Below are 25,137 nucleotides of genomic sequence, written 5' to 3'. Positions count from 1 at the left end.
CTGTGCCATGGACCCCCCACCAGTCTGCTGAAGCCTATAGACGCCATCTCAGAATAATGTCTTTAAATCATAGAGTAGAATACATAGGATTATAATGAAATGATAATTCTATTGTGATACACTTATCAAAATATTAAAACCAATTTAAATATGGTGATGTAAGGGCTTCTTCATTAATGCATTAAATAGATCTAGTAGTTGTGATTTTTCAAGAAGTAAAGAGTATAAATAAAATTTCAAGTTATTTGCCTCAACTGTAATGTGGTGTAAATGTACCTGATTTCGATTGACTTCTATTTCTATTCTACTCTATTTCTCTTTCTATTGGTGACAAACCCAGGTAAATGCTAATACCGTTGTGGTTTGTTGCCTGCATCCATAGTGAAAGAAGATACTGAATTTCATGTAGAGGTTACTGACAATGGAGATGTAACTCTTTTCCTCCCTAAGTTCAGGAACCGCACAGAATTCTGAAGTAGGGGCTTCTCCCGAGACCTGGGTGAGTACCAGCTGCTTTGTGCAAACAGGCACAGCCTTGCTCTGAGTCCACATTACACCTCATAGCTGGACCACAGGTCCCTGTGAAGAACAGGGAGAGACTCACAGAGCTGGGGACACTGAAAGCCAGTCTTGGAGTGACATCTGAGAAATGACTTAGAACTGACTTCTCGTTCATTCTTTCTTTGGAGGCAGGATGGCGCAGCTCTGAGGAGCTGGGCTTTCAGAGTTAAACACGTTAGCATTTTTGTCCTGTCCCTGTCACTCTTCACTTGTTTACCTAGGGTGATTCTCAGAGCTTCAGCTTTCTCATCAGGAAAATAGGACGATGATAGTACCCACCTTGTAGGGCTCTGGTGAGGATAACAAAGGAATACATGTGAAGTGCTCAGCTCTCAACCATGATAATGACTCAAGAGTTGGCAGCATCCATATTAGCTATTGTTACCATCCAGTTACCCATTCAACAAGCATTTATTAAGCACCTGTTGTGTGCCATGTGCTTTACATACGGAGATGAATTTGATAACCCCAGAGGTAGGTTCTCTTGTGCCCATTTAAAATAACCTCATTTGGGGCGCCTGGGTGGCTCAGTCGTTAAGTGTCTGCCTTCGGCTCAGGTCATGATCCCAGGGTCCTGGGATAGAGCCCCATATCGGGCTCCCTGCTCCGTGGGGAGCCTGCTTCTCCCTCTCCCACTCACCCTGCTTGTGTTCCTGCTCTCGCTGTGTCTTTCTCTGTCAAATAAATAAATAAAATCTTAAAAAATAAGTAAATAAAATAACCTCATTCACAGGAGGAGGGGTGCTTGGTTTTCTCAGACAGTTTTAAGTCCTTAGGGATTAAGGTATCAAACTAATCCTAAGGATTTCCTCCCTCTTCCCCCAATACCCAGTACTGCGAGGCAGTGTGGTGCGGTGGCTAGGGGAAGCATTCGGTGTAGGCTGTCTAGGTTTGAATCCCAGCTCCTCAATGACATATACACCCCTGGGCAAGTTACTTCCCGGCTTTATGCTTCCTCTTTTCTCATCTAGAGACTGGGATAGTAATAGTGCCCACCTCGTGGTTACCAGGGAATTGAAAGTTGAATTTGTGTAAAAGGCTTAAGGCAGAGCCTGGCACACAGTCTCAAAATGGTTAGCTCTTCTTCCTGGGAACACCTGGCAAACTCTTCCACCTCTCTCAAGTTCCCCCCAAAAGCGCCCATCCCAGTAGGCACCCCTTCTCGGTGAAGCCCTCTCCCCGCCAAGCACCCTTTCCATCAGTGCTGAAGAAACAGGATGGATGAATACTGTTAAGTGGTTAGGGGGGCACCCTGTGTGGATTCAAACGCCAGTGGGGGTGGGGGTGGGGAGTCTACCTCACTGCATCTCCGTCTCATCTGTGAATTGGGGACGACTGCAGCGCCTCCCCCAAATAGTTAGGAGTCAACAGCAACAACGGAAACATTTATTGAGTGCCTACTCTGGTCAGGCGCTGTGTTCGACATAGAGTGAGGAAGGCAGAGGACAAGGAAATGAAATCATGCTTGCGAAGTGTCGAGCACAGTGCCTACCGGATAAGGGCTCAGCACGTATTGTACGCCACGTGCCACGAATGAAATCTGACGGACGTACAAAAAAATATGTGCACCTGTTAGATTTTCACGCAAAAGATGTACACGGACGCCCATTACGTCTTGTGTTTATTACTTCCACGTTCATTTCTTCACGTATCCCCACAAAACAGCCCTGGAGAAGAGGCAGGACAGAGATTTTATGCCATCTTTAGTGATGAAAAAGACAGACGGAGGCGCTGGGAGTTAAAAGGCTGATAAACTGGTGACTGACAACGGGAGACTGCCGGGCATTTTAAAAAAGAGAACCAGCGGAGGGCAATGTTCCACTTCGAATCCCTCAGCAGAGTGGGCCCCAGTTCTGTGGCCTCGGGGGTGGGAGACCGGTTTGGGGGGAGGACTCCAGGCCCAGGGCGCCCCAGCCACGCGGGCGGGCGGGACAGGGTGGGCACGCCCGGGGGCGCCCGCTCGCGGGCACGGAGCTTTGAGCGGGCAGAGGCGCGCACGGCGCGGGCGCGACGCTGGGTGGCGCTGCTGGGCCGCCCCGCTCCAGACCTGTTGAGCCCAGGGCGCAACTCGGGCAGGGTTAGGGTGCAGGGGCGCTCCGCTCTCTCCGCGCGCCCCTGCGGCCCCGGCCACAGCACGTTCCCGCCTCCCGGCGCCCTAGGCCCCCACCTGAACTTAAAGCTCCCATTCATTTGGCCTCTGTGTTCCTCGCCGCAACAGTTCTAGGCGCGACGGGTGGGGCGGGAATAAAGTTTTTCCAACCCGGACTGGGAGAGGGCTGGATGGGGAGGACCCTCCCCGCCCCAGACTCCACGGCGGGCAGGACTGTACCCCCTCGGTTTCAAGACCGTCCCGGGGGCTCTGCTCTCGGTAGGTGCCAGCCCCGGTGCCGACCGGATGGGCTGACCCGCGCACCGCCCCCTCCCACCCCTTTCCCCATCCCCTCCCCCGCCTCTGGCGCGCCCGGGCCCCGGCGTCTCCAGCCCTGCCTGCGCCGGGGTCGCTGCAGTCCCCGCGGCCGCCCCGGGCTCCCTCCCCAGGCGCCCCGGCCTCCTTCCAGCCAGGGCAGCGCCTCGGGGGGAGCGCAGGACAGCGAGAGTGGCCGAGGCGGGGGCTCTGGGCGCCCCAGCTCCCAACCTGGGAGGCGGCCCCGACTCCGGGAGCCGGAACGCAGGGAAAGGCAAGGACGGGGCGGCCGGCGGAGGGGCGGGCGCCGCTCATCAGCCACGCCAGTCACGTCTGGGGCCACCCGGCTGCCTTTTTCTTCCTTTCCCCCCCCCTCCCCTGTTGGCGAGGGCAAAGTGGCCGTGGCGGCGCCATGCCCGGGCCGGAGTGAGTGCGCGAGGGCGAAAATGGCGTACATCCAGGTAGGGCTGAGGCTGGGGGGCAAGGTCCGCGGTGCGGGTGGGGGGTGCCGCGCCCCCTCCGGCCGTGAGCGCGCGGAAGGGAGGGCACACGGCTGGGCTCCCACAAACTTGCTTCGAGAGAAAGGGTGCCCGAGGGCACGCAGCCTGTGCAGCGGCACGGGTGCGACCCAGGATAGGGGGCTGGGGACCCCCACACCCGGGGATGAAGGGCCCCTGTGGACTCTGCCCGCGCGCCCTGGCCTCCTGGGGAGGGAGTGGGGGTGGGGCGGACTTTTCTGCCCCCATCCCCTCCCCTTGCACCCCACCCCAGGGGAGGGGCCGCGGGGAGGGCGGCCCGGGACGCGCCAGCCGCCCGGCTCGCCAGCTGCCGTTGCCGTGGCGACGGCTCTGGCTAATTGGCCGGCGGAGCGAGCCTGAGGCAGCTGTTCCGGCCAGGAGGGACAAGGACGTCGTCTCTCCCGGGCACTGGGTGCTGAGGGGTGGGGGACATACTACAGGCGCGCTGTTGGTGGGGGCGGGAGCAACCGATCATTTTCGGCCATTGCATTGGGGTCTGGGAGTTGTGGACCCCCATCACCTTGAGGAAACTCTCACAAGAATCCTTGGACTGAAATAATTTCCAGGCATCCTTTTTGGGGGGAGGCTGCTTGACTACGAGACCTTTCCCTTCAGTACAAGGCGGGGAAGTGGCGACAGGTCAGCGCCAAGGTCATGCAGTCAGACCTGCAGTCAGACCCGTTGAGCTGCTTGCTTTCTGGGGTTGGCTCCTCTCTGCCCGGCAGAAAAGCCTACAGGTTCCCACATCTAGGGTGCATCTGGGCTCGCTTCTCTCACCCTCAGCTACAGCCGAGGGGGCTGCTGGTTTTCTAGTTCCCCACTGGCTCACATCTTGTCCTCACACTTTTCAGCCTGGCAGGAACTCTGTGCTCTGTCACCCGTCTTGGTCTCCCCATCCCTCTGGTGGCTTAGATTTGCACCACTGGCTTCTATGGAATCTCTAGATCCTCTTTTCAAGTTCAGTGAAGGTCATATTTTCTGTACACTTACTGCAGGCTGAATGTTGTGGGGCTCACTCAACAAACACTTGAGTGACCACCTATGTGAGCGCTGGGGATATAGTTGTGAAAACAGCGTAGTCTCTGCCCCTCAGAATGCACAATCCAGTGAGAAATACACAATATTAGAACATGCTTCTGTGGGTTTTAATAACCACCTTCAGGACAGAGATTAGTGACTTGCCCAAGGTCACACAGCTGCTTAGGGGTCGTGGTGGGATCGAAAAGGGAGATGGTGGGGATCAGTGGGGGATTTGTTAAGCAGCTAAAATGAGACTGGCTTGGTGAAACTGACTTTCCTTCTAGAACAAGGTATGAAACTTTTTCTATAAATGTCCAGATAGTACATTTTTTTTCTTGGAGCGCTACATGGTCTGTGTCATAAATATTCAACTCTGACTATGGCATCGAACGACTATAGACCATAGTAAATGCATGGGCGTGGCTGTGTTCCAATAAAACTATTTGTGGACACTGAAATTTCAATTTCATATACTGTATGCTAGTCAAGAAGTATTCATTTTCTTTTGGTGTTTTCCCAACCATTTAAAAATGTACAAACCATCCTTGAGTGGAGGACCATACAAAAGCAGGTTGTGGGCTGGATTTAGCATTGCAAGTCATAGCTTGCCAACACCTGTTCTAGAATATCTGGATTCTCCTTCTTCCTATTTCTTTCTGGCTTGAACCGGTGATCCTGTCTCCGGTCAAATACATGAACCCAGTGGACTCCATGTGAAGAAAGACTTAGCATGCTGGGAACATAAAAACATCTTCCTTCCCCTCTTTCTCTTCCTTGGTTTCTCTTTGCTCCCGGACATTCATCTTGTACCTGGGGTTTGAGAAAGGATTGGGCCCTACGGTGGCCTTTGTCTCTACTCATGTGGTTTTATAAACAGTGTCTTTTGATCACCACACACCTAGGAAATGCTTTCCCTCTATGGAAAGAATGGGCATGGACTGTTGTCCAAGGAAAAAGCAGCCCTTTATCCTTGCACTTTATTGTAAGCATTTTCAAACACTTCCTCATGTACGTGCACGGGGGCATAGCTTTTTGCTGCTTTTTCACTGTTGCAGCCGCCAGGACAGTCTCTGATGCCTAATAGGTTCCAACTGGTCTTGGCAAACCACCTTGTTCTCATAAAGCCACAGAAAGAGTGCAGATATTTTGCAGCTGGGCAGCACACACAAGCATTTTTATAGTCAGAGTCCTAGTTTAGCCCTTCCACTAAAGAAAAGAGGTAACTGAAGTTCAGAGTGGCCCCCTGACTTACCCAAGTCACATGATTGGCTGGTGGTGAAGCCAGCACTAACACTTACCCGCTCAGCTCTGCGTGACCCCCAAGCATCTTCAGGTCTTGCTCTGTGTGTGGTTCGAGTTTTGCTTTTGGAAGAGTCTGTGATTAGTGCCCGAGACTTTCTTTCCCAAGCTGCAGCCATTCCCTTATCACTTCAAGGATTTTGAATTTTTCATGAGCTGTGTACCACTTGTACAATATTTACTTAATACTTTTTCCTATAAACAGACTCACTTTCTTTTTTTAACTTAAAATCATATGAAAAGGAAACTTTATGTCACTACCATAATAGAAAACGAGGATCACTTGATATAAACAGAAGGCAACTGGAAAAATAAACACAATGATAGTAATGCCACCCAATTAGTTATGTCCAAGGCTCTGAGCTGAGGTCTGCTCTCTGTTTAAAAAGGAAGAGGGGATGGGGGCGGGGGCGGCGGGAGTTGTACAAGTGTTAGAAACATGTTAACATGCAATGGTACCAAACTGAGACCTCCTCCTCCTTGAGAGCGAGAGAATTGAAAAAGAGGATAACTTTCTTCGTCTTGATTCCAAATTCTGAGTTTGAGTTCATCCCCGGGATTTATCCCAGGCTAGGATGCGGGACTCCTAATCTACCTGGTTTCCTTGGCCCATGCATTCCTAAGCCACTGCGACTCTTCCCTGGCAGAGGGGGAGGGAGTCTGTGCCTTGGGAACGGGTGAGAAGTCCTGATGGGAGGTGGGGCTGAAAAGGGAGGTAGCCCCACCCCCCACCCCCTCCCAGGCCCAGATTATGGCTTCCTTCTCTGCTCCCTGTGTTTGTGGGTGGTCATATGAAACTCCCCACCATCACCATTGGAGCAGAATTATAAGGTAGGGCCCCTGGGAGGGTGGGGGGAAAGCCAAGTCACATCCCCTGTGCGTCTGCCTGCGTGTTAGCTAATCATGTCCTTTTGGGTTGGCTTCATGGCTATTTCTGTATAGGAAGGTTTGCTCTTCTGAAGTGTGGCTGCATTGGATAGAATGACTATCTATCCACCCGGTCTGATTCATAACAGCATACGGTGCAAATCAAATCGAAATGCTAAAGTTTCCCATTTATTCGGTGTTGGTTAGCCAGGAGGCTCCCAGCAGCCCCGCTGATAGCACCTTGTTAGGGAGTCAGCTCCCTTCCCAGGATGGTAAGTGGAAAGATGCAGGGCTTTTTTTTTTTTTCTTTCTTTCTTTCTTTTTCTTTTTTCTTTTCTGAGTTGCTGGAATATTGCTAAACTGGTCTTGTCTCTCTTTTTGTAACCCTCTCACCCCCGACGCCCCTTGGCTTCTTCGTGGATCTCTAAAAGGGCAGTTGGAACCTTTAAACGAGGTGGGTTAATTCGATGATTCCTTTGGTCTGGTTTCTGATCAAGAGGTGCTTGCCTTTCATTTCGGAGTCTTATGTGGGGCTGTGGGGCTGTTCAGTATTGAACAATGACTGGATGTTTAGAACGGCACGGTTTTGATGCCTTTCTATGGAAGGAGGGAGATCCCGATGAAGAGGAGACACTTGTAGACAGGCTAGATTGCTCTCCCCACCACCGTCCTTATTCCGTTTGGTTACCTCTGTTTACTTCGTGTCACTGAGATGATTTTTTTTAAAAATCTTTTTTTGCTTTGCTTTCAAGAAGACAGAGTAATATTCATTGTGTTTCGAGAACATATTGTATAGCCCTCACGGTGTTGTATAAACCACCCACCTGTCAAGAAAGACACTCACAATAAACTACCAGAGAAAATACCTGCAAATGTTTTGCTCACTATTAACGGCTCCAGCAAGTTGGTGTTTGCCATCTCTGTGCCTGCAGTTGGTAAATAGAAACGGAAAACATTTTGTTCTAAGTGTTCAGCAGCAGGGACAGACCTCCTGAATGTCCTTATTTCTCAGCGGGGATCGGCTGCTTGTAATTTTCGGGTGTTTTTCCTTTTCCTCCTCTCCTCCCCTCCCACCTCCCCTCCCCCCCACCCCCCCTCTCCACTGCCCACCTCCCCCGATGGCCTCAGGGTTTTCTTTCTAGAATCTCCGATCTGCTACTGTGCAGATGGACTTGCAGGCACTGCTGTGAGAAGTGCTATGAGTCCAGCTGTTGCCAGTCGAGTGAGGATGAAGTTGAAATTCTGGGACCTTTCCCTGCCCAGACTCCTCCCTGGCTGTAAGTAAAACTGCTCGGAACTTCCTTGAAAGCGATCTCAAGACGTTTTCTTGGCTCAGTTTGTGCGAGGGGGTGCGGGCAGGAGGGCTCGGGTACGAAAGGGGGAAACGCTGAGTGTCCGTGGACCTCTTTGCTGCCGACGGGGACCTGCTCTGTGCCTCTCATTTTGTTTGGCAAGCTGGTGGCCGGGCTCTAGCTTAGCTAGGTCCCCCTCGGTTCGTCTGAGACTCGGAGGGTGCGGTGTTAAGCCTGTGGGCGCTTTTAATCATGTCGAGTGTCGTTCCAAGTGGAAGAAGAGATCTGTGAGCATCTGCATTCTTCAAGGGATGTCGAAATTCTAAGGATGGCCATCCAAGTCAGTATGACCCACAGTCCCAGCACCCGACCCAGTGCCTGGCACAGAGTCGATGCTCAGTGAAAACTGCTGGATGGTTGGTAGACCGCATGGACAAACAGGTGCCTTTTTGCCGGTCTGAACAAGGACTTCAGACCCAGGGAAGCAGCAAAGCACCTCCAGGCTCCATCCTGTCCTCCAACGCTGTTTATGTTCTCTCTGGCATCTTTCATTTTATTTCCAATTCGTGCTCCTCCCGCGCCTGCATACAACATCTCCATCTGCCAGTCGCTCAGATATTTTGGGAACACAGTTTTGAAGCTTCTCAGCCACGTGTCTGGTCCACCTCTCGGAGCGTGGCCAGAGAGCCTGGGTTGAGTCTAGAAGGCCAGCGCCTAGAAGGGCCTGGCCACCAGCGAGTCCAGCTCTCCTGCGCAGAGCGGGAGGCCCCGAGAGGGCGGGAGGCAATGCAAGGGCCCACACCCAGAGCCTCAGGGGGAACCCAGTGCTGTTCCAGCTAAATCTTTGAGCTGAGATTCTGGAAGTCCATGATATCCCCTCTTTCCCTCCAAGTTGGGGGTCATGTCTCAGTCCTCTCATTTGCTCTTCTTAGAAGCAAGCATCGAATATTTCCATAGTACAGTGGCTCTATGTCAGGCCCTGTGCCTTCAGATCCTGTGTCTCCTACTTTTTTCTAGTTCTGTGACCTTGGGCAAGTAGTTAGAGCTCTGTGCCTTGATTTCCCATCTGTAAAATGGGGATGATAAAAATAATAGGGTTTATCTCATATGGTTGTTGTGGTGACTGCCGGAATTAGTACACAGGAAACCCCTACAAATGCTTGACCCCTGGTTGGCAATCATAAATGTAAGTGATTCATCTTACCCTGTTTGCTCTCCGTTTCCTCATCTGTAAAGTGAGGACAATAATAGAACTTCCTTTATAGGGTTGTGGTTCCGAGTAATGAGATGTGCACATAACATGCTTCACAGAGTAGTTAAGTATTCGTTTCTGAATTTGTAGGTATTGATGGAGATTCTTTAAACTGGTGTAAAGACAGTGTTAAGAAATGTTTTCATTAGTCATGGGTTGTAGTCTGAGTCCTGCAGGTATGCGTAGAGTTGAGATGTTTGGTGAATGATCGAGAGATCATTCCCACTGTCCAGTGCCCTGTGTGGCAGAGGTTGGCTCAGCCCATCTGGTGTCTTGAAAGCCATGCTCAGAAGAGTGCCAGCTCTGCGAGGGTGGGCTTTTTATCTATGTTGTTCACTCCAAAAAATTGTTATTGACCAACTGACAAACTTACAGGCAGAAATTGAATCCTGACAGTGCCAGTCATCTGGTTGAAAACTTAATCTCAGTTTCTTTGGTAACTATTTCTCGAGTATGCTTCATGTGCCAGGCACTGTGGGATGCAGAGACTACATAGAGTCCGATTACTGTGCTCAGGAGATTTTAAATCTAGTACAGGAGATAAGGCAGGTACATAAGCCCAGCTGCCCCCGAGAGTTGTGCATTCACACCCTGCACACCCATATGACAGTTCTGCCTAGAGTCTCATTATGGAAAAAAATATCCAGGGACAGTGGTTTCAGGCATAGCTGGATCCAGGGGTCAGATGTTGTCATGGGCATGCATTTGTGCCTTCTCCCCTTCCCTCTCTCTCTGTTTCTTCTATATTGGCCTCATTCTTTTTTGGGGGGCAGGGAGGGGCAGAGGGAGAGGGAGAAAGAATCTTAAGCAGGCTCCATGCCCAGCTTGGAGCCCGACGCAGTGCTCAGTCTCACAACCCTGAGATCATGACCTGAGCCGAAATCAAGAGTTGGACGCTTAACCAACCGAGCCACCCAGGCGCCCCTTTATTGGCCTCATTCTTAAGCTGCTTTCTTCTTTGCCTCAATAGCAGCAAACAAACCAGGATGGGCTCTCAATTGCTCTGATTTGGGTCATGTGCCAGTCACTTGAGCCAGTCACTTTTGCTTGGAGGAAATGATGCTAGGATCATGCCTGGATTGTCTGACCACCCTGGAACCAGGGAAAGGGTCATTCCCACCTGACACACATGAACCGAGCTAGCAGACTAGGGGTGGGCAAACTTTTCCTAGAAAGGGCTTAGTCTGTCACAACCACTCCTAGACAGTGTGAAAGCAGCCATAGGTGGGACATTACTGAGTGGGCGTGGCTGTGTTCCAGTCTTACTTCATGTACAAGATCAGGCAGCAGATTGGGCCCCGTAGTTTGCCAATCTTTGTAATAGACAGTTTGCATGCTGTAACCAGAGAGGAGGGAATGGACCTAGGTTGGGCAAACTCCACAGTAGCTAGGAAGAGTGGGGGGAATCATGGAAAATGAGCCTGCAAGCTCAGGTCCTGTAGGGTCTTGAATGCCAGGTCAAGGAATTTGAATTGGCCTCTGAACCAGTGGAGAATCGTGATGGACCCTGAAAATCCTAGTCAGGTACCTGTTTGCCCCAGATGCCCAATGTTGAGTGTCACGGGTGCATGGCCTAGGTTCTAGCACTGAGCTGGAGGACAGTTGCACTTTACCCTGGCTGCTGACCCATTGTGCAAGTGGGGGACTCTTTCTGGGGGCCAGGGGTGGGGACCTTCTGGGAAGACACTTACTTTGGTTTTGCCACAAGCAGAGAAGAGGGCTGGAACCTTCCCAGCACGGCCAACACACCACACAACACTGGAAGGCCCCATTCAGCTGGCGGTTGTTACGAATGATACCACCTAGAGCTTTGCAGTCGAAAGCCTGAACAACGGTACATGACTTTCTGTGCTTCTCAGGATGAATATCTTGAATCCTGGGTAGCAACTTAGTACATTTTTGGCACTCAACGTAATGCAAAATGTTAAGAGAAGTCTGTAAAGGGGAGGCGGGTTAAATCATTCAAAAAGTGAATTTACAGCTTGTGCTTTCCCCAGATTTATTTACCAAGTGGGCAGTTGCATGTTATCAAACAGACAGGGAGTAGAAATGTCAAGTGTATGGGCTTTGCAGTGCTGTTCCTGCTGTGACATTTGAGCTAAGAACCACAGGACATGCCTCTCTGTGGGACGGCCTGTGGCAGATGACCTAGTCCTTTGTGTGGGGGATTTTAGGGGATACACCATTAATTGTCAGATATGCTCCTGTCATTTGGGTCCCCCAGCTTTCCTTGGCTGGGCTGGACTGGTGAAGGTCAGGAAAACTGTATACAGTCCGACTGGCTCCTTTTGGAGCGATGCCAGAAAGACGCTCATTGACTAAAGTCAGGTCATTTCTTTGTCCATCAAGCGTGTATCGAGGACCTACTGCATACACAGCTCCAACAGGCCTCATAAGGGATACCCAGCTCAGGAGTTTAGGGCATGCCGTTCGGAGTCAGGTATTGCTGGACTTCACTGGGAGTTGAACAGTGGTGCAGAATAATTATCCATCCCATCCCCACCCTACCAGGCTTCCCTTCCACGCCCTGCCCCCCCCCATCTGTAAAGGGGGTGAGGCTTGTTAATAACAAGTACACTCTGGATTGTTTTAAGGATTAATGAGATGGTTCAGACAGAGCATTGAGCACAGTGCCTGGTACACAGTTGGTGCTTAGCACCTGGTACCTTCGATCAAGATAAGTATAGATCGCCCCATTAAGGAGCGTACCCTGCTGGGGGCGGGGCAAGATATGCACTCAGATCATTTTGAGACAAGATGAAATCAGATAAGAATGACAAGGAGGGTGAATTCATTCATTCGTTTACTGAGAAAATAAACGAAGACTCCACACGTGCCAGATGCCATGCTAGGGCAAGGGCGGCAGTGGTGAACGAGAGACACTGAGCGAGGACTTAGTGTCAGACGCAGAAGATAAGCCGCAACTAAAGATGAGTTATGTGCATTGTTGAAGAGGGAAAGAAGGACTGATGGGGTAGGAGGAGGTGATAGGGACAGGGTGGGGCGTCTCTGAGGAGGCGCTGTTGAGGCTGAGACCTGACTGATGAGAAGGAACCAGACAGGAGATGGAGACAGGAAGAGCATTCCAGGCAGAGGGAACAGCATGGCTCAGCTCGGTGTGTTGGAGGAAGGGCTGGGAAGCCCGGTGGGTGCAGAGGAGTTAGGGGTGGCTCAGACATTGTCCGAGAGGACTCAAGCGAGGCTTCAGGGGCAACAGCACTTAAGCTGAGCCCCGAAGACTGGATGGGACTTAACAGGTTGGAGGTGGCCACTGCAGTGACGTATGGCCACGGCCCTCCAGGAAACAGGCATGCAGGTGGGGGTGCCCGAGGTTCCACCTTCTTTGGAAGATGCTGCAGCTTTCATTTAAGGGAGAGAGAAGAATGAACGATACAGTATGGCTGCATTTCTGTGCCTTCCCCTACTCCCCCTCCCCCCATTTCATCTGCTGCGTGCACCTTTTACAGACCAGGAGTGGGAGGCAAGCAGGGACTGGGCATTCCCCCGCACCCCCCTACCCCCATAACATGCCCGGTCTTGTCCTGGCTGTGACCCTTACATTGCTTTGGAAGAACATCAGATCCGTCTCATTTCATGCACAGGATGCATCTAAAGACCTCCTAGAATTGGAAACTTGCATTTTTCAAGACTAGCTTATGCACAGGCTTAAATGTCAAGCTGGGTAGGGGGTTGGGGGTGGGGGATGTGGTCTCAGAAGGTATCCATCTACAGCCACAATCGCTTAGGGCTGTGTCAATAGCAGCATCCATCTCCCGGCCACTCCGCCAGCTTTTTTCCCCACCTCTCCCCAACCCCCCCAAGCATCCTTACCTAGCTTTTTGGGGATTGGGGGATCTTAAAGATTGTTATCATGCCAGCTAAAATGTATTGAGCACACACCTACTATGTACCAAGAACTGTTCTAAGCATTTTATATGTGCTAACTCATTTAGTGTTGAGAGCAACCATCTAAGGTGGGTACTATTATTATTCCCATTTTGCAGATGGGTAGATGGAGGCACAGAGAGAGGAAGGGCCTTGCCCAAGGTCACCCAGCCAGGGTTCAGACCAAGAGGTTGTGCTCTTAATTGCTACCCTGTATCTCCCCACCCCCGACCCAGTGCTTTTTCTTCTTTTAGTATTTTTCATCCTCATTGGGAGCACATTGAATCACGGCAGCTGCTCATTTTTAGCTGTTCCTTCACATCGAACTATTGCTCTTAAGTCATTGATTCTCAGGGCCATTTTGTAGCTTTAGCCCTGGCACTCGGAGAACTCTCGAGTTGACACGGTTATAGGATACTTTTAGAAGATGCTAAAGTATAGACACAGTGAGGGTTGAAATAGCAGGCTGTTTCCCACCAAAAGCCACCTGCAGAAGTTTAGATGGGTATAGACAACCCCGTGGTTCCTTCCAGACTGATTGACAGGTCTGGGCTTGACTCAGCGTGGCGCCTCCATGTGGCAATAACCTGAATAAGTACATATCCCTCCCCACTGTCCTTGACAGATTGTTCTAAATCAGAAAGTCCTTATATCATTTCTCATTTTGTGCAAAAAGTAAGGCATTACTGAGAGTCTAGGGCTGCCGCACTGATTCAAGTTTGTATTACTGCAAGTTGTATAAACTGGATCTGAGAGCCGTTTCGTCGTGGGTCTGTCTTCCCAGGGGCAGGGATGCCAGTCCCTGGAGATTTTTTGACAACCATTGAGACCTCTTCCTTTCCTATAGGATGGCCGGCCGGAGCAGTGACAAGGACGGGGACTCCGTCCACACAGCCAGTGAAGTCCCTCTGACCCCACGGACCAACTCCCCAGATCGCAGATGCTCATCCTCAGACACGTCAAAGTCTACGTACAGCCTGACCCGAAGGATTTCAAGTAAGCATCTTTGCTGTGACTGCCTAGGGATCCTCACGAAATCCTGTGCCATTCCACCTCCATTCACAAATTAAAGTCCCATTAGCCAGGTCCCCAGGACAAAAGAAGAGAGCTGGCTTTCCCAGACACTCGGCAGCATCCCCAAGGAAAGATGTGAGGAAAGAGCTTGTCTTCTGGGGAGGGGGCAGAGTGGGATGACAGTCCGGGCAGGAGACGGGATGATGGAGAGATGATAACCGTGTGACCAGAGTGCGTTGCACCTGATTTCTGCTGAGTTCAGCCGGAAGCAGTTACTTGATCGATTTTTCTTTTTCCTGATCACAAGTTTCATTGAATTGGCTCAGTTGATTGACGTGGTCAGCATATTATCATTTCAGACCCCAAAAGGTGGGTGTTCCCGTGTTGTATGGCAGTGCTTGCAAATTCAAGTAACTTCAGGGGCCAGGTGGGTTTTGTCCGTGAATGAGTTGGAGAGGGTTGGACAGAGATGAGACTCGTTCTAATGCAGTGACAAGTGGCAGCTGACTCAGCCTCAGTTACCGGGGCGGGGTGGGGACTGTGGCCATTTGGGAAGCCAGTGCCCCACTGAAAGGGGCAGTTGTTACCCAGCTCTTGCTGGGGTGGGGGTGGGGGGTGCGAGATTGTGGGCTCCGTATTGCCTGCCCTTTCTAAAGAGAAACTGGCGATCTGGGGTTTTATATGAAACTTCTTTAGCTTTAAACCCAGACAAGATGTATCTCTAGGTCAAATAGGGTCCACAGGCCCCCCAGTTGGTCCACTCTGCTGTCTCATTCAGCTGTCTGCAATTCACTTAACAGAGGGTGGGGAAAAGCTTAAAATTCATGAAGTAAATCCGCTCAGGTGGAAATATTGGTGTCTGATCTTTCTTGGGGGTAGACGGGGGGCGGGGGAGGAAGTAGAGAAAAGTTCAAGGGCTTGAAAGAGTGAAACAGAGGGGATGTGAGGCCTCTCTAGGCCTCAGTCTTTCCATCTGTAAAGCAAGAGGCCTGTTCCTGACCTGTGCTGTCCAGTATGGCGGCCACCAGCCACGCATCGCTGGTGAGCATTTAAATGGGGCTGAGCCCAGTGGAGACATGCTGTATGTGTTACGTGCCCACGATTTTGAAGCCAGGAAATAAAAGAGAATTTACACTGTCTCACTGAGACCTTTTCATTTTGATTATATGTTGAAAATATTAATTTCACCCGTTTCTTTGCACTCTTAAAAAATTGGAAGACTTTATGTTACCTATGTCGTTTGTATTTCCGAACCCCACTATATTTCTCTCGAATAGCACGCGTCTAGATGATTCCTAGGTCTCCTGCCCAGCTCTGTACACAGATGATTATCATTTAGCACATAGTTATCAGAGTACCAGCCATGCACCAGACCAAAGTCTCATGATTTTAGCGGACAAGACAGGTGTTGGGGCACTTAACAAGAAGGTCATGAAAGAACGAATGCTACATAACCCTGCTTTATATGAGGAATCTGATAGTCAGACTCCTAGGAGCAGAGAGGAAAGTGTGGTTACCAAGGACTGCAGGGATGGGGAGCTGGGGAGGTGTTGCTTTCCGTTATGCAAGATAAAGAAGTTCTAGAGCTCTACTGTACAACACAGTGCTTATAGTTAACAATATTGTATACTTAAAATTTTACTAAGAGACCTGATCCTCTGTTAAAGGTCCTTATCACCAGAAAAATTAAGTAAATAAAGAAGGCAGGAGAACACTTTGGGAGGTGATGGGTATGTGTATAGCACAGAGTGTGGTGATGGTTTCACGGGTGCGTACTTACCTCCAAGCTCATATATGCACAGCTTTTTTTGTATGTCAGTAATGCTTCAGTTAAATAGTTTTTTAAAATGAAATTCCATGAGCTCATTGCTAGAATCAAGGGATGAGCAAAGATTCGAATGATGGACTTGGGAGCCGTAAACTCTGCTGGTTGATGGGGAGGGGAGAGGCACCCCACAAGTGGGGAAGTCCAAATATGATCCTTGAAGAAGTACAGTAGTTACCATTTATCGAGCTGTTACTGTGTGCACATTCTGTGCCGAGCCCTTTCCATGCATTGGCTCCTTGAGTCACCATAATCTTTGAAGCCCGCGCTATGATTGACTCCATTTTATGGGGAAACTGAGTCCCAGGAACTCTGGCTCCAGAGTCCACTCTCCGGAAGGGGAGGCCGTATAGGGTCACGGTTACCTCAAGACTCTGGGGCCAGACAGGCTGGGCTTGACTCCCGGTTCTTCCTCTTACTACCTGTTTCTGTTTCCTCATCTGTCAAGTAGGGATCGCCATTATCTAATACCTTGTGGAGATCTGATGACTTGATATGTCAGTGTGTTGAGAACAGTGCCTGGTTGTGATGGGGATGGTCATGCCGCCATGTTGCCTCTCAGACAATAAATAAGAGGATCTCAAGGTGTGGCGAGCAGATGGCAAAGAGATTTGGGAAACAGTGAACAACGTGAGAATCTAGGAAATGTTGCCAGTTTCATGAAGCGGCCCAGGTTTGGTCCCACACGTGGCGGTGTTAATTGTTATTTCTGGCGGCTGTTTAGGTCTTGAATCCAGACGACCCAGCTCCCCGCTCATTGATATTAAGCCCATCGAGTTTGGCGTTCTCAGCGCCAAAAAGGAGCCCATCCAGCCCTCGGTGCTCAGACGGACTTACACCCCAGACGACTATTTCAGAAAGTTCGAGCCCCAGCTGTACTCCCTAGACTCCAACAGCGACGACGTGGACTTCCTGACCGATGAGGAGATCTTGTCCAAGTACCAGCTGGGCATGCTGCACTTCAGCACCCAGTACGACCTGCTGCACAACCACCTGACCGTGAGGGTGATCGAGGCCAGGGACCTGCCGCCCCCCGTCTCCCACGACGGCTCACGCCAAGACATGGCGCACTCAAACCCCTACGTCAAGATCTGTCTCCTGCCGGACCAGAAGAACTCGAAGCAGACGGGGGTCAAACGCAAGACCCAGAAACCCGTGTTTGAGGAGCGTTACACCTTTGAGATCCCCTTCCTAGAAGCACAGAGGAGGACCCTGCTGCTGACCGTGGTGGATTTTGATAAGTTCTCCCGCCACTGTGTCATTGGGAAGGTGTCCGTCCCTTTGTGCGAGGTTGACCTGGTGAAAGGCGGGCACTGGTGGAAGGCGCTGGTCCCCAGTTCTCAGGTAAGGGGTGGGTTGGCGCTGTCTCCTGCTGGGAGCTTTAAAAAAAAAAAAAAAAGATGATTTTCATTTTATTATTTAAATCGTCTTTGCATGTTAAAAACTTTTTATTTTGAAACAATTTTTGACTTGCAAGCAGTTGCAAACGCCATACAGAGTTCTTGTCTCGTCACCCAGCAGCCCCAGTGATAAATCTCACACGACCCGAGTGCCTTAGCAATGCCAGCAAAGTGACGTTGGCAACAGAGCTTCGGACCTTATTGAATTTTCATGGAGTTTTACATGCACCACTGTGTGTGTGTGTTTATGGAGTTCTATGAAATTTTATCGCATGTGTAGATTCATGTAACCACCACCACCCTGGGAGCTTTTTGTCATCAATGCCAGGTTATTAAATAAGGAGAATGATTGTCCAGGGTATGAAGCTATCAGTCATTTTGACTTTCAGAAATTGATTTGGGAAAAATAAAATGAGGGCTGAAGAACAGGATGATATATGGATGTTTTTCAGGCAAATTGTGAGATTGGCTTCTTTCCCCCTACCAGCCCACAGACAGGCAATTGGCTGCTTGGGAAGCCACCCACGGACCCGGCTCTGTCCCCAGTGGGCTGAGAGCATCCCTCCCTTGGGCATTCTGTGGACTGGAGGATGACAGTGCATGCAGTGTGGGTGGAAGGAGGAGGTGGGAGCCCAAGGGCAGGAAAAGACCCAGCCAGTGGGAGGCCAGTCTAGTCCATTCATGCTGAGGGTGACAATCTTGTGTAACGCAGGCAGGATTATTTTACGTCTGACACACCAAGGTGCTTTTCAAAGCTGAGCTCTACCGGTCAGGGATTTGATGATTCAGCAGCACACCTGAGTACAGGTTTTAAACATGGGGACTGGAGGGGTTGCTCTTCTGTGTGTGTGTATGTCTGTGTGTGTGTGTTTCTAATCAAAGATAGATTTATCCTTCATTTGGATCCCCCAAGAAGAAGAAAATCCCAAGGCCAGGGAAGTCATTTATTAGGGAGGTGACACCAGAGGACACACCAGGAGGGAGTGGGAAATTCACATAAAGTATGCATTACCTGGCTGGCCACCACTGTGGGTGACCGGCGCCGAAACCTGCTGGGGAAATGGGAAGCCAGCATTAGACACATGCCTACGAGTCTTTCCACCAGAGGGGCGGGGGAGCCGGGGTGTTCATACACCAGCTCCTATCGGCCATTGAAGGAGGGCTGTGGGGGATGGAGACGCTCCTCCCCTGGCATTTCTGACCCGTTACACTGACGGATAGAGAACTTTGACATCCACAGATGCAAAAAAAAGCACAAGAGCTGGCCGCCCCATGGGGGCCTGTGTGCACTGAAGTCATCAGGACCAGGAGGTGGTGGTCCAGGTGTGAGCAGTGTTTGCTATAATCTCATATCCTCCTTCCCATCACATGATCAGGACATATTGGATGCTTTCCATGTAGCCTTCTCGATGTTTGATATCACTGGGTTTTCAACCATCAAGAAACTTACACAGTTGAAAGAGGGAGACCCACTGGACAAAACCAACTCTGTATGGCCAGCTTGATTGTGTACATCAGTGTGGAGGACCCTGGACACCCAGAGAATCTGGACATCCACACACCTTGCCTTGGCTGCCATGTTAGGTCTTGGCTGAAATGTTACAATCTCAGCAAAGATTTCCTGGCCCGTCTGCCCTAGTTTGATTCTCCCAAAATCTGAGGCCAAGGCAAGGTCCTGGGTGCAGGGAGTTTATTTAGGAGGTGATCCCAGGAAGCAGGAGTGAGGGGTGAGGAGAACCCAGGGAAGGAGGGCAAGTCAACGGTGGCTCTTCGGGCCATTGTGGCCCATTGCCCGCGGGTCAGGTGGGCTCCCACGGCCTCATGGGAGGGCTGGGACAGGAAGCGGCTGTCTGCCTGAACGGATACCTTGCCCAAGCAGGACTTGGGGACCGTCTGTAGCTGGCACCAGAGGCGGTGTCTGCCGCACCCCTCTGCTGACATAATGGCCGCCACCCCAGGCACTCCCTGGCCCCTTCCCCTGCTTTTTCTTTTTCTCTGTGGCCCTTCCCATCATCCCCCAGACCTACATTCTATGTTCCATCTCCCCTGCTAGTATGCAAACGCTTCTCCATGTCCTGCACCTAGAACAGTGCCTGGCATGTGGTACTTAGTGCTCAGTAATATTTGTTGAATGAATAAAGGATGGAGGGAGGGAAGGATTCCCTGAAGTGAATTTCTTTCTCCCACCAGCCACCCTCCCTCCTTCCCTCCTTCTTGCTCAAAGAAAGGCTCATGGAAACTGGCCCAGGGAAGAGCAGACTCCCATTTCCCGTCTCAGGCTGGCTCTGGAATTTACAGTCTGAGAAGAAAGGCCAGTTGGAGGTTTGGGTTCCCTGGAAGCAGAGCTTGAGATAAGGATTTGGGTGTGGATTAGTTTGTAGGGCTGCTGTGACAGAACATCACAAATTGGAGGCTTAAAACTACAGGAATTGATTGTCTCCCAGTCTGGATGCTGGAAGTCCAAGATCAAGGCCATGCTCCCTCTGAAACCTATAGGAGAGAATCCTTCCTTGCCGCTTTCTGGCTTCTGGTGGTTGCCGGCCGTCCTTGGCGTCCCCCCTCGGCTTATAGCTGCATCACTCCAATCTCTGCCTCTGTCGTCACATGACCTTCTCTGTGTGCGTCTCTGTCTTTTCTTAAGAAGGACACCAGTCCTATTGGATGAGGGGGCCCACCTTACTCCATTATGTTCCCGTTTTAAATAATTACATCTGCAACAGCCCTATTCCCAAGTAAGGTCACATTCTGAAGTGATGGGAGTGAGGATGATAACCTGTCTTTGGGGGGATATCATTGAACCCATAGCAGGATGTAGGAGAATGCCCTGCAGGGGAGGGAGGGAAGCAGTCTAGCGAAGGATGACAGCCCAGGAAGGGCGTGGTCCTAGCGTCAGCCTAATCGGTGGTGGGGAGGGGGACTGTGGATCACCGGATGGCACTGCAGGGTCCTTCCTCCTTCAGACTGGGAGCCAGCCTCTGTCAGTCGTTGGCTGGGACTGGACTGGGAAATCTGATTTTCAGCAGGGCGGCCATGGGCCTCCCTGCAGCTTCTGTCCTACAGATCAGTGGTTCTGAGCCAGGGCCAGTCTTGCTCTCAGGACGTTTGGCAGTGCTGGGAACATGGTGGGTTTGGTGGGTGGAGATCAGGAATGCTGCTAAGTACTTGCAGTGCACGGGACAGCCCCCACCCCGAAGAATGTTCTAGCCAAAAGCATCCGTAGTGCCAGAAGGAGAAAGCCCACGATGGAAGAAGGGGAAATGGAGGTTCGAGGACAGCAACAGGGTCACCATGCAGGCAAGACAAGGGCAGGGCTAGTCCCTGAAGGCTGGGGAGCGTTTTTCCAGGAGAAACAGTTGCTGGGAAGCAGGGAGAGACAAGGGCGGAGGGTGTAGAAAAGGAGATACTGGTTCTGAACAAAAATCCATACCGTGCAAAGTAGGCTTGCCTTGGAGACAGAAAACAAAATCCTCACACGATGCACTGAGGCCACTGGATGTTGATGCTGATTTTCCTTGCAGACCAGCGTCCGCCTTCCCCAAGGCACTTGTCGGTCCGTTGAACGGGACGGGGAGATGCACCTTCATCAGGGGGTGGAAAGCAGAGCTCGGCAGTTTCTTGTTTTCAGGCTGCCTCACTGGTGTGGGATCAGTGCGACTCTTAGGGCTGAGTTCTGCATCTCTGTGCCTTGGAGAACCCACGGGAACAGTGGCGGCTAGAGCCGGCCTGTAGGCATCCTCTGGCTTGCGGCCGAATGTCCCAGCTGTTTTGTGGCTTTGAACATTGTGTCTTTGATCTTGGCCTTCAGGACACTAGCAGCTAATGGAGCTACTGTAAATGTTTTGGTCTCGTTGGTAAGGTTTGGCTAGGAGATAATGAAAACGAGGACAGAGAAATCTAAAGCATATGCGGTGATTGAACAGGTGTGAAGTTACTCTCGCCGCTAAGAGAAATTCTGTTCATCCAAGTGGACGGCAGTGAATCGACGCTGTGGCCATTAAACGTGAAATCTGTGTGGGCTTTACTTTTTTTAAAGATTTTATTTATTTGTTTGAGAGAGAGAGCACGAACGGAGAGGGAGAAGCAGGCCTCCCGCTGAGCAGGGAGCCCGATGCGGGGCTTGATCCCAGGACCCTGAGATCATGACCTGAGCCGAAGGCAGACGCTTAACTAACTGAGCCACCCCGGCACCCCTAGGCTCTACTCTTTCTTAAAAAAAAATTATTAGTAGTTACGACAAAACATGCATAACAAAATTTACCAGCTTATCCATTTTTAAAAAAATTTTACTTAAATTCTAGATAGTTATATATGGGAGCTAGATGCAAGGTAGTGCAACAGCTTATCCATTTTTAAGTGCCCATTTCGGTGGTATTAAGTACATTCACAGCATTAGACAACCGTCATCACCATCTGTCTCCGGAACTCTTTTCATCGTGCAAAACTGAAACTTTATGCCCATTAAACAATAGCTCCCCATCCCCTGTTGTCCCCAGCACCTGGCAATCACCATTCCTTGTGTCTCTATGAATCTGACTACTCTAGGTACCTCATATACGTGGAGTCATACGGGATTTGTCTTTTTGTGACATATGTCCTTAGAGTTCATCTATGTCGTAGCATGTGTCAGAATTACCTTCCTTTTGAAGGTTGAGTAATATCCCATTATATGTGTATACCACATTTTGTTTGTCCATTCATTCATCTGTCAGTGGACACTGGGTTGCTTCCACCTTTTGCTTCTTGTGAGTCATTTTATAATACTGTAGTAGATATTACAATATGTATTACGATATATCATATAACAAATGTGATAGCTATTATTATTAGAAGTAAATATATAATATGCTACAGTATATGGTAATATTGCCAATAATACACTATGCAACATGGGTGTATACATATTTCTGCAATCCTGTTTTTGAGCCAGAAACATATCCAGGATAAAGGCAGTTTATTTTCTCTTGAGATCGTGTGGCTTTGGGAAGGATGGGCAAGGTGGTGGAGAGCGTAGATGCCCCATGGACATAGCACAACCTCCCAGAGCATTAGGAAGGAACAGAGGTCTTGTTCCACTCTGTGGCTGGAATCATGTAACCTGTGGGTCTTGGTTTGCCTGAGCCGAGCAGAGACCTCGTACCTACGACTTCGCATCCCTTACTGTGCATCTGCACAGATGTGAACTCTTCTCAGGAGAAAGGACTTTTGGGAAGTGAAAGTCCCTCGAACTGGGAAAGAATGATAATGATTTTGACCCAGTAAGTATACAACAAAAATAGCATACCTATATACTTTATTCAGTTATTTAGTCCCTGAGTATCTTTTCGTGTTTTAGGGACTGGGACTTCTGATATAGCCGTAAGTTAATGTCTACGGTGAGCGAAGCGGTGCTCTAAATGATGTACATGGCCTAACTTGTTTATCCTAACAAGGGTCCATTTGACAGAGGCCGAAATTGGACAGAGAGAAGTTAAGTAATTTGTCTGTGCTGCTAAGTGGTAGGACTGAGGCTCTTTGACATAAAAAATGATGTGCCGTAACCACGACATTATCCTGGTTCTCTACCGCCAGCAAAACAAAAGTGCCTGCCCTCATGGAGTTTACATTCTGGTGGAGGGAGATACATAGCAAATAAATGAGTTAACAAATAATGCCATGTTTCACCGTCTATGCCAAGAGAGTAACAAAGTAGGATAAGGGGCTGGAGAGGGATGGCTGGGTGGTGAGGGTGGGGAAGCTATTTTAAATGGGTGAGGAGATGACATTTAAGTAGAAAGCTAGATAGAGTGAGGGAGTGAGCCTGGAGGAAGAGCATTCCAAACAGTGACTTTAGGAAGTGCAAAGGCCCTGAGGCAGGAGCTGGTTTGGCATCTTGACAGCTGGAGTAGTTAGTGAGGGGGAGAGCATGAGAGGAGATGGGGTTGACTTGGTATAAAAAGGTCACTTTACATCAGTGTTATAGTTAAAGGTATAGGTAAAGACTTGAATTTTATTCCTAAGTATGATGGCAAGCCCTGGAGAGTTTTGAGAAGGAGAGGTGACCCTGTCAGGCTGCCCTGGAGAGAAATCATTGGGGGACAAGATACTTACATCCAAAATATGTAAAGAACACCAATGACCCCAAAATTAAAAAAAAAAAAAAAATCCCAGGGGCCTGCATGGCTCAGTCGGTTAAGCATCTGACTCTTGATCTTGGCTCAGGTCGTGATTTCAGGGTTGTGAGATCGAGCCCCACATCAGGCTCTGTGCTGGGCATGGAACCTGCTTAAGATTCTCTCTCTTTCCCTCTGCCCCTCCCAGCTGCTCGTGCTGTCTCTCTCCCCCTTAAAAAAAAATCCCAATTTTAAAATGGGCAACAGTTTTGAACAGACAATCCACAAAAGAAGATACATACAGATGGTCTCTAAGCACACGGAGAGGTGCTTGACGTTGTTAGCCAATCAGAGAACTGCAGATTGAAACCACAGTGAAATACCACTACACACCCACCTACTGGAATGTCTAATAAAAGTTACAAAGACCGATGACACCAAATGTTGGTGAGGACGTGGAGCAACTGGAACTCTCAGACAGTGGAGGGGTATAATGTGGTATAACATGGTAGTAGTTCTTCGTGAAACTAAACATTTATGTACCCCCATGATCCAGCAATGCTACTCCTAGGTATTTGTCTAAGAGAGATGACAATGTTATGTTCGCACGAAAAATTGTACTCACATATTCGCAGCAGCTTCACCTGTCATAGGCCCCAGACTGGAAGCAGCCAGGTGTCCCACCATCAGGGTGAAGGATAACGAACTATAGTATATTCCTATAATAGAGCATTATTCAGAAATAAGAAGGAACAAAGTACCGTGATGCACACGAAAGCATGGATGAGTGTCACAAACATTATGCCAAGTAGAACATTTTTCGGAGCGACCATAATGCTAAGCAGAAGCCAGATCCAAGAGAGCGTGTATATATGGCTGCACTTATATCAAGTTTGAGAACCAACAAAACTAATCTATGGTGAAAAAATCGGAACAGTGGTTGTGGGAAGGGAACAGTAGGGAAAAGGATTGAGTGGAACGGAGCAAGAGGGACATTTCTGGACGAATAGTGATGTTCTACATCCTGATAGGCCTTTGATATACTGGTGTGAGCATTTGTCAAACTCATCAGGTACACTTAAGATTTGTGCATCTCGTTGGATGTAAATGCTGTTTGTGGGGGGAAAAAAGCGCCGTAAACACACATTGAGCTCTGGCTACTGACATGCCTGCGAAGTTTCAGGGAGAAGTGTACCAATGTCTGTAGCTTATCTTAAGATGCCTTCCGAAAAAGATCACTAGAGGGGCACCTGGGTGGCTCAGTCGGTTAAGCGTCTGACTTGATTTCGGCTCATGTCGTTATCTCAGGGTTGGGAGATCGAGCCCCTGCATTGGGCTCCAAGCTCAGCGGGGAGTCTGCTTCAGATTCTCTCTCTCCCTCTGCCCCTCCCCCCGTCAAATAAATAAATTTTAAAAAAAGATCATTAGAGGGGCTCCTGGGTGGCTCAGTCGTTAGGCGTCTGCCTTCGGCTCAGGTCATGATCCCAGGGTTCTGGGATCGAGCCCCACGTCGGGCTCCCTGCTCGACGGGGAGCCTGCTTCTCCCTCTCCCACTCCTCCTGCTTGTGTTTCTGCTCTCGCTGTCTCTCTCTCTGTCATATAAATAAATAAAATCTTAAAAAAAAAAAAAAAAAGATCATTAGATACACCGTAAGGCAAGTGTAGCATAGTTTTAAAATACTAATGTAGAATTATTAATATTAATAGCTGC

General features: G+C 49.7%; 1 protein-coding gene across 8 annotated transcripts in view; it reads left to right on the top strand.

The window, feature by feature from the left end:
• Positions 1-3,031: 3,031 nt before the first annotated feature.
• Positions 3,032-25,137, top strand: part of LOC116628049 (synaptotagmin-17) — a 74,682-nt gene continuing 52,576 nt past the window's right edge. The window contains exons 1-5 of one of the 8 annotated variants that reach the window (XM_032398101.1): positions 3,032-3,426; positions 7,106-7,123; positions 7,798-7,946; positions 13,946-14,094; positions 16,662-17,281. In XM_032398101.1, coding sequence (XP_032253992.1) covers positions 3,412-3,426; positions 7,106-7,123; positions 7,798-7,946; positions 13,946-14,094; positions 16,662-17,281 — 951 coding nt within the window. In that variant the 5' untranslated portion in view covers positions 3,032-3,411. The other 7 variants (XM_032398104.1, XM_032398103.1, XM_032398102.1 and 4 more) reach the window with 7 other exon arrangements.

This window comes from Phoca vitulina, unplaced genomic scaffold, assembly GCF_004348235.1.
Source record: "Phoca vitulina isolate PV1807 unplaced genomic scaffold, GSC_HSeal_1.0 scaffold110, whole genome shotgun sequence".
Taxonomy (NCBI): Eukaryota; Metazoa; Chordata; class Mammalia; order Carnivora; family Phocidae; genus Phoca; species Phoca vitulina.
This window is presented reverse-complemented; position numbering and strand designations above follow the sequence as displayed.